At 37.1% G+C, this 8,793-nt stretch overlaps 1 protein-coding gene across 6 annotated transcripts in view; it reads right to left on the bottom strand.

The window, feature by feature from the left end:
• Positions 1–8,793, bottom strand: part of Fyb1 (FYN binding protein 1) — a 131,014-nt gene that overhangs the window by 11,851 nt on the left and 110,370 nt on the right. For 5 of the 6 annotated variants that reach the window (XM_028767677.1, XM_028767676.1, XM_028767675.1 and 2 more), the window contains 6 exons: positions 8,541–8,610; positions 7,403–7,540; positions 5,550–5,575; positions 3,881–3,947; positions 1,214–1,313; positions 371–533 (listed from right to left, as the gene is read on the bottom strand). In XM_028767677.1, the coding sequence (XP_028623510.1) occupies positions 371–533; positions 1,214–1,313; positions 3,881–3,947; positions 5,550–5,575; positions 7,403–7,540; positions 8,541–8,610 (564 nt within the window). The remainder of the gene's footprint in view (positions 1–370; positions 534–1,213; positions 1,314–3,880; positions 3,948–5,549; positions 5,576–7,402; positions 7,541–8,540; positions 8,611–8,793) is intronic. The other variant, XM_028767680.1, reaches the window with a different exon arrangement.

The raw sequence follows: 8,793 nt of genomic DNA, 5'->3' as shown, positions 1-8,793 counted from the left end.
CTCTCTCTCTCTCTCTCTCTCTCTCTCTCTCTCTCTCTCTCTCTCTCTCACACACACACACACACACACACAATGAAAGAAAAAGAGGCCATGAATGAGAGCAAGGGGGATACAAGGAAGAAGTTGGAGACAGGAAAGATGGGGGAGGGGAAAAGACGTAATCATGCTATAACTTCAAAAGACCCCCAAAGACATTGGAATAGAATCCATCCATTTCAGCACAGCAGAATCTCCAGTTTCTCAGCATGCCCTACAACTCACAAACCACAGAGCAAAACGAGTTAGGAGAAAGAAAGGGCCACATTAATCTGCGTGGCTGTAACCAGCCTGGCTGGTTTAAAAACACAGGGTGGTGTCTGCAGTGACTTACATTTGCCCTCTTCATTCCTGCAGAGAACTTTGGTGTCATCTGTGCTTTGTATAACTTCAAGCGACTCCCCAGGTTTTATCTGCAGATCTCTTGCTCCCCACTTTTTAGAAGTTAAGGAGGACGCAACTTTAGTTGAATATAGAACTCTAATTTCGCCGTCGTACTGAAAAAAAAAACATATTCACATTACTGATATGAATTATTGTAGTAATTTATTGACAAATTTATTAAGGAGGGTTTTGCTTTACACATGCATGTGGGGGTTATCTCATGTTAATCACTACAGGAAGAACTATGTTAGATATGGTTGGGACTATTACTTGGACAGGGAATCCTGGACTGTAAAAAATAGAGAAAACAATTTAAGCATCAATATGCATTCATTTGTTTCTGTCTGCTTTGTGACAGTACATGCAATATGACCAACCCTATGAAGCTCCTGCCTTTGTGACTTCTCCATGGTGGGCAGTCGGTTAGAACTGTGAACCAAAGGAAACCATGCCCTATTCTTCAAGATGTTATCAGGCTATTTATCATCCGTGACACTAGCTAAGCCAACAACCTCACCAACTTCACATAACAAATACTTACAGATTATTACCTTATCAAAGGACATCAAATATTAAATGGTTATCATGGGGTGGAGGATATAAACATGTATTATTGCCTGCTTAATTTATTATAGAAATAAATTTCAATTTAAAACATATTCATAACAATGAAATGTTATGAAAGATAACTATAATATTATTAACTGTGCTTTGAAAGTGTATAGTTTATCACTTTGAATTTTTTGGAACTTTTTTTATGTTTGAACTCTGAGTTGTATTAAATATTACGCACCTTAAATTTTTTCCTGAGGTCTTTTTCTTCCTTTTCCTGCTTTTTTAGCTTCTTGGGATCTTTGTCTTCTGTTTTTGCCTTTCCAATACTCATTCCTTGACTAGGGTGAGAGAACACACAACAGCCAACACTTTGAGAAATAGAAAAGAATAGATCATAACAGAAACTTAATTCTTAACATTTTAAATGGTTTGCTTTTTGTAACAAGGTCTCATGGTATACACTGGAACTCATTATGTAGGCCAGGCTGGCCTCAGCATTCACAAAGATCCATCTGTCTCTGCCTTCCAAGTGTTGGGATTAAAGACATACGCTACCACTCCTGGCATGGAATAATAAATTTTTGACCAATGTTGTTTTTAACTCTGTACTTATCATTATAACCAATAATGGCTTTCTGTCATATAGAAGGGGTTCAGGAAAATAATACGAATGAGTTGAACTGTAACCAAAAAGCCTACTGTTATATTGGACCAGTAATAAAACTTAACGAGACAAAATACGCTGGTGATCCATAGTTTCATGTGGTTAGACCTACATTTGAACCCTGTACCTTTTCTAGCTCTTTCTCCAAAATTGAGCGACAGAGATAATGTTAATAAAAAGGCTCAAAAGTGCTTTTTAAAAGAACTTAGTTTTATGACTTATAACGTGTATCTATCTTACTATTTTCACACCTAATTAAAATGAGGGAGAAGACAGAATTGAGTGGGAAAGCACTCACACGCCACATCCTAGACTTGATCCCCGGGAGAGGAAATAATGCATAAATAAATGGAGGAGGCATGGAAGAGAGGAAGTGTTGGTTAATGAGAAGCATGTACATAAAATTATTAGTTTTGAAATCATGAGGGACCATCTTAAAGACAATAGCTAATAGTCGATCTTCACCTTAGCCATCTCATTAAATTGCTCATTAGAATATAAAAGCTCAATACAGATGACTAGAAAGAAGTGTGAACTCCTGTAGAGGGGAGTTTTTAAAAGAAAGCACTAGACTATGTGGGAAGGGCAAAAATTTGATATTGATATTAATTTTCATTTTGGTTATCTAAAAAAAATTGCTTGTGACCTTTTGAAAATGTTTGCTTCTTTTTATTTTTCAATATTTATCTTGTTCCCTGTGAACAGAACAAGGACCATTACCCACCTCATGTCCTGTATCTATCCCCAGGACCTCCTGCCTTTCATGATCCGGGCATTGGTGGAATTCCTGGCCCAGATTAGCTCTCTGGGATGACCAGAGCGTGAATGAATGCTCACTATGCACCACAAGCTATGTTTGAAAATAAGTTATTCCAAAATAGGATACCGTGTTTCAAAACATAGGATTGTTTTAATTTCTGAAAATAAACAGTGGGTAAGAGGGGGGGAAAATACTGGTCATATCCGGTAAAGTTTAATCAGCTGGTGTTTGTTTTGCTCCACGAAAAGGGCCAGGATGTGACTCTGGGTTCCCGGAGAGCCAGCTAATGGGATGTGGGGGTGTTTCTAGAGTAATATAAACCAGAAAACTGTATTAAAACCATTAGAGACAGGCACAATGTTCTCCCGCTGAGTAATAGTAGAAGGAATAGGTTATGAAGGACAGACTTTTCGTTCATTGACAACGAAAAGGGAGGGAGTCTTCTTTCATCTTTCCTTCTCGTTTTGCCTGTAGAACTTGATCTTCGTTTGTTCATATTTTGCCTTTAGCTTCTTTGATCTGGATATTGTCTGTAGTTCAGTCAAATTGGCTTAATGCGGTAAAAGTAAATACTTGACCTTCTCTCATGCATTCTTCAGTACAGCTCAGCAGGCATGACTTGAGTCATTAATGCTATGTTCGCCCGCTAACTAATCAACTCTACTGTCTTTTCACTCATCTCTTTCTTGGGAACTCCGCCAGAGTTTCCTAGCTTTTGTACACTCGTCATCTCATATTGCTATTCAAAAATGAGCAAGTACTCTAACACATTACATTCTACCTCAGAAGACTTTTCAAAAAGGTGTTCTTTTTATCCTAACTGATCTTAACTACTTTCCCTATACCTTTAAACCAAAACTTAAATGCAAATCTTGGATAAACTGAAGTTATTATTCACTCTTAACTTAAAAAGGAAATTGGTATAAACATTTTTGAGAATCCAATGCTTTTGTGAACAAAAATGGACATACATTCAAGTCCTCTTAAATAATAATTTTTTTTTCCACCGAGGAAACCATTGGTGGAGGACAGGGAAGGAGATGGTTGAGGGATGAGATAGAAAGGAAGCATATTCAAGGAAAAAGAAGTCAAGGAAAAGGGTAAAAATAAGAGAAGATGAATCATGGAAGTGACTTGTGAGCAGAATCTCAAGTCCGTGCTCCCGGTAAATGAGTGAGTACAGACAGCAGTGAGTTACTAGCAGCCAGCAGACCTTAGTCAGGGAACCAGGGGGAGAACCAATGTCCAGGGTCAGAGGAAGAAATGAAGCAGGGCAGAGGAGAGACGGTTAGGGTAATTTGCTCAGAAACATAGGTGAGGTGAGAGCTGTGATCAGAAATAGGCACAGCTTTAGAAAGGGACAGCAGAGCCCACACGATGTCACAGAGCACGCATACACTACTCTGGATTTTTACTCCTGGTCAATGTTGTTGAGTAATCTCCTTGTCAATGCTTCAGTGTAAGGAAAACATTTAAATGACCTCAACTCTGCAGGTGGAGGAGGGAAGTCTGAGGCATCCACATCATCGTAAACTTCTTCTCCCATATCTAATAAAAGACAGAATATCAAATAGTGAAACATTGTCCATTTACTTTGATATAATCATTCAGTGACATTATTGTAAACTGAAGACTGCCCACAGCTAGGAAGAGATTTTTCTGGATACATTTCTACTAAAGGTATTATCTACTTTTCAAAGGAAGGAAGGAAGAAAGGAAGCAGGAAGTTCTTACTATCCAGAATGTGAGCATTCAACTTCAAATAATCAATACATGAACAAAGTAACAGTGAAAACCAGTGAATATGATTACAACTATCTTTATTTGGGGGGAAAGCCTGGAATAGTGCTATTACTCTAAAATCCCACAAGTATAAATAATGGATGAATTGTGGGAGTGGGACCTCCAAACAGTGGATAAGGAGGTTCAGCATTCTTGGGCACTAGCAGTAGGAAGCAGATTCTTACATATTATGGAGTGCTCTTGCATTCATCCTAATCATATGTATGTATGTATGTATGTATGTATGTATGTATGTATGTGTGTATGTATGTGTGTATGTATATACGTATGATTTATGTATTTATCATCTATCATCTATTTAACTTGTCTATCAATCATCTCTATCTATCTATCTATCTATCTATCTATCTATCTATCTATCTATCCATCCATCCTGCTATCTGTATCATCTATCATCCACCATCCTCCAATATTGTAGAGACAACATTTTATTTTATTCAGAGCAAAATTTTAAAAATTGTTAAAAAAGATATGTCCTAGAAGGGCTTTAAAATGATTGCAATCATACCAAGATGAAACCGTTATACCAATTTTTCTTTCCGAATTCAGCATAAGTATATGAGTTGAAAAGAGGATGTCTGGAAGTATCTGGTTGTGTGCCTTCTGCATAGTTTTACACATTTTTATGCATATGTCATGCATATGAAACACGGACTAAATTGGGGCGGGGCCATGGCTCACATTGGTAGCTATTGCTTTCCAACTATTTCTATGCCACAATGGCTTTCAGATTAATACTTTTGAAGCCATTTGTGCTGGTTTGAATGAGATGTCCCTTATGGTCTCAGGCATTTGAGTTCAAGGCCAGCCTGGTGCCCAGTTGGTGATGCTGTTTGGGCAGCCTTTGCAGGTATGTCCTTGTTGATGTTTGTCACTGGAGGTGGCTTTGAGAGTTGGAGACATATACCATTACCAGTTCACTGCTGTTGTTTGAGGTTTGAGGTGTGAGCCCTCAGCTTTCTGCTCTTCCAGCATGCCTTCATCAAAGGTGTATCACAGGAATAGAAAAGCAACTAATACAGAGGTGGGTACTAAGGAGTAGGTAATAGCATGGACAGGTCTAACCCTGCTGCTTTGGGGAGCAGGTGTTTTATTAATAATTTAATATTAATGGTGTTTTATCACAACAAAAGAGAAGTATCTAATGCATGAATTTTCTTTTTATGGTTCTGTTATTCTATTGTTGGGTAGTTGGACTCATCTAGGGTAAAATTGCTTGAGCAATGTGATGTATTTATTATTTGGAGTCAGGACTTAAAGCAGGTACAGGGATGACATTCAACACTTCCCTCTACCACATGTGTAAGAAATAATTTGTAAACTACATAATCAGTTTTTACTACATACCCAGTTGTTTGTTAGGAGAAGGGAAACTGAAAAAAAAAAAGAGAGAAGATATAGTTAAAATCAGAGTAATATGAACCTTGAACTTAATTTCTTTATATGAGGGAGGTGTGAAAATAGTCTAAAGGTGTGACATGGGTTAATCTGCCAATCACCATACCTTTCTTATCCTCCATTTGCCACTAATTTCTAGCCATCGATTTGGAATTTGTTGAGACTGGTTTCGAACTAGCTTGGTTGTTCAAAAAAAAAATTGTCAAGAGTGAAGACAGTCACTTTGTGTTGCCCACAGTCACTAGAACAACATCTTACTTTTGCTTTAAAGTCTGGGCATGTTAACACACCAGAGTCAGTTAAATGGACTTAGTGATTTGGAGCCTCACGATACTCATAGGCTTGGACCAAGTTGTTTATTTGAATCGAGGACTGAAATTACAGAGTCAAAATCAACAGCAGTCATTGGGATATGTCCACATTTCTCCAGTATGTCCACATCTACATCAAACTGGAGAGTGATGAATAAGAAAGGAATGTATTAAACTAGACAGTGAGAGCTGACAGACAGCAGTGAGAGGGACCACGATCAGGTGGGTTTAGTTGTAGCAGAAAAGGAAGTTTACTTTTACTTTTATTTTTTGAACTATGACAGCTACACACACACACACACACACACACACACACACACACAGGCACACACAAACTCACATGCATGCACACAAGCACAAACACACACGAATGCATGCACACACATGCACACACACATGTACATAAATGCACATGCATGTACACAAGCACAAACACACACGCATGCATGCACACACATGCACACACGTGCACACACACACACACACACGCTTCTGAAAGATTCATGTACAGCACAGGAATGACAGGTTAAAGTACGATCTGAGGACATTCGCTCAAATAACTCCAAATTAGAATTTGGTAGTGTGCAAACAAGGCAGAAAAGTCTCTTCCTTTAACACCAAGTGAAGGTTACGTTTGAGCAATGTTACTCAAGAGAAGACTTCTTGTTCTGTGTCCTCAACACAGTAAGTGTGCTGTTTATTGACTGCTCTTTGGTGCTTCACACAAAGGATAAAATTAGGAAGGCGGTGTGAAAACAACCTATAAGGGTTTCAGTTAAATGTGATGAACACATTAAAAAAATGCAAAACAGAAAGGCTCATCTGTACATGGTAAAGATCCTTCAAATTTATATACATGGAATTTGCACTAAGGGTCCATTTTGAGGCTGAAAATTATTTATGCATTAGCTATTTAGGTAAGTGTGAAGTGCTGAGAACAAATCTGTATATGTATATAATTAAGATAATAAATCACTATTGTAAAATTTTAAATTTTATGTTTAGAAAAAAATTCTAAATTATGTCCTAGATTTTAACAGGTTGACTTTTAATAGAGAATATGGAGTTTAAAAAGGAGTCAGTATAAAATACCGCGCAGTAAAATGGAGGCTTGCAATCAGAATAGTAAAGTTTTAGATGACTGTACGGATGAGAGAGATCTTAGTGGTGTGTATGTTCATGAATGACTGTGTGTGCTTGAGTGTGTATAAGTGTGTGCATATGTGCCTGTACGTGTATATATGGTATTCCTGCAAGTTTCCAGGGCAAGTAAAGTGTATCTTAGAGTTACACAATAATTTTGGAATAAGTGGGGTCCCCTGATGTAATTAATTACACTATGAGATGAGTGTAAGATGATTAATGGAAAATGGCAGTCAAGTGGTGTAAGTTCATCAGGATTTGCTTATTGGTTATAGAATATTAGTAGCATTCAATTAAACCAATATTAGTGTAGTTATTGTGCACTGAAGGCGGTCAGTTGACTCTTACGATGAACCTTCATTATTGTCTGACTCAGAGACTTTAGGTTTCTCTCGAATGCTTTTCTTTCTGTCATCTTTTCCCTTTAACATCTTCAAAATCCCCCAGGACCACGCGTTAGTCTTCTCGTCAACCTGCGGCACGGATCTTGGGAGCATCAGGCATTGACAGAATGTAATAATCAGCAAACCATGAAGACATTGTGTGGACATTCAGAGTTTAAGTAATTATACTATGCTGACCATAAATAATAGTAAATAGATCATCGTAGCCAATAATACAGTGCTGTTAGATTTATACATTCTGGTGAGGCGATATTTCTTTCACCAGGCTGGTCATAATTTCTTACTTATTCAGTTAGATTTATTTAGGTTTCTAAAATATAAAGCTAGGTCAAGTCAGCTAGAATTACGTTTAAAATGTCTACTTGGTATTATTTATGACTGATGTAAAATTTATACTAGATCTTAAATATGCCATTTTAAAATAAAAAGATTTATTAATGAAAAATATTTTTGTAAATTGTTATTATAAAAATGAAGGCATTTATTATTAAGCAAAGGAACAAATATTCAATACCAGCTCTGCTATAGAATTACCACAATAACAAAGTGTCTCACTTTACTTGAAACAGGATCTCATCCTGTAGCTCAGGTTATCCCATGGTTTATTAAGCAACTAAGACTGGCCTTGAACTCCTGGGTTCAAGTGATGATTCTGCTAAGCCTCTGGAGTTCCAGAATTACAGGTGTGAGCACTTGACACCCAGATATAATTATGTTATTATACAGAAGACATCACGGCCATGTAACTAATAAACTCTAGAGATGGTTAGAAAAGTATTATTGACTAATAGATAAATGATTGGGAGATGTTTTAAAAAATAAAAATATCTGCATCACTTGTAATTGGTCCTTTTTCTTTCATTTTTTCTCATAAATGAGATTTTTCCAATCTATCATTTCATTTACAGTGTGATACAATTATCCTTAGTGACTTACCCTTAATGTCAATTAAACCTTCCCATAATTTTAGGGCTGAATAAGAACAATATTTTTTTTACTGTTTATACTATCTGGAGATGGAAATTAAATTACCATAGTTATAATATCTTGGGGGGGAAAAGCAATTCAGTGATTATTCTTACCCATCGTCAACATTTTCCTCTTCTATCCCATCATAGATCTCTTCGTCTGTTGGTGGCGGTGGGAACATCCCTTCATCCAGATGAGGAAAGAAACCATTTGTCAGTTGTACAATCTGATCACATACAGGCCACTCTGATTTTGATACTAATTCTCTCCCATTTGACTGAGGAAAACATCCCCTTACACTTTAGCCATTTAAATGGAAAACTTTGCATTTCTCACTATCACATAGATAGAATCAGTTGCTTTATA

This window comes from Grammomys surdaster, unplaced genomic scaffold, assembly GCF_004785775.1.
Source record: "Grammomys surdaster isolate TR1022 unplaced genomic scaffold, NIH_TR_1.0 174, whole genome shotgun sequence".
In the NCBI taxonomy this organism is placed as follows: Eukaryota; Metazoa; Chordata; class Mammalia; order Rodentia; family Muridae; genus Grammomys; species Grammomys surdaster.
Note: the sequence above shows the minus strand (reverse complement) of the source record. Positions and strands in the feature narration are given on the sequence as shown.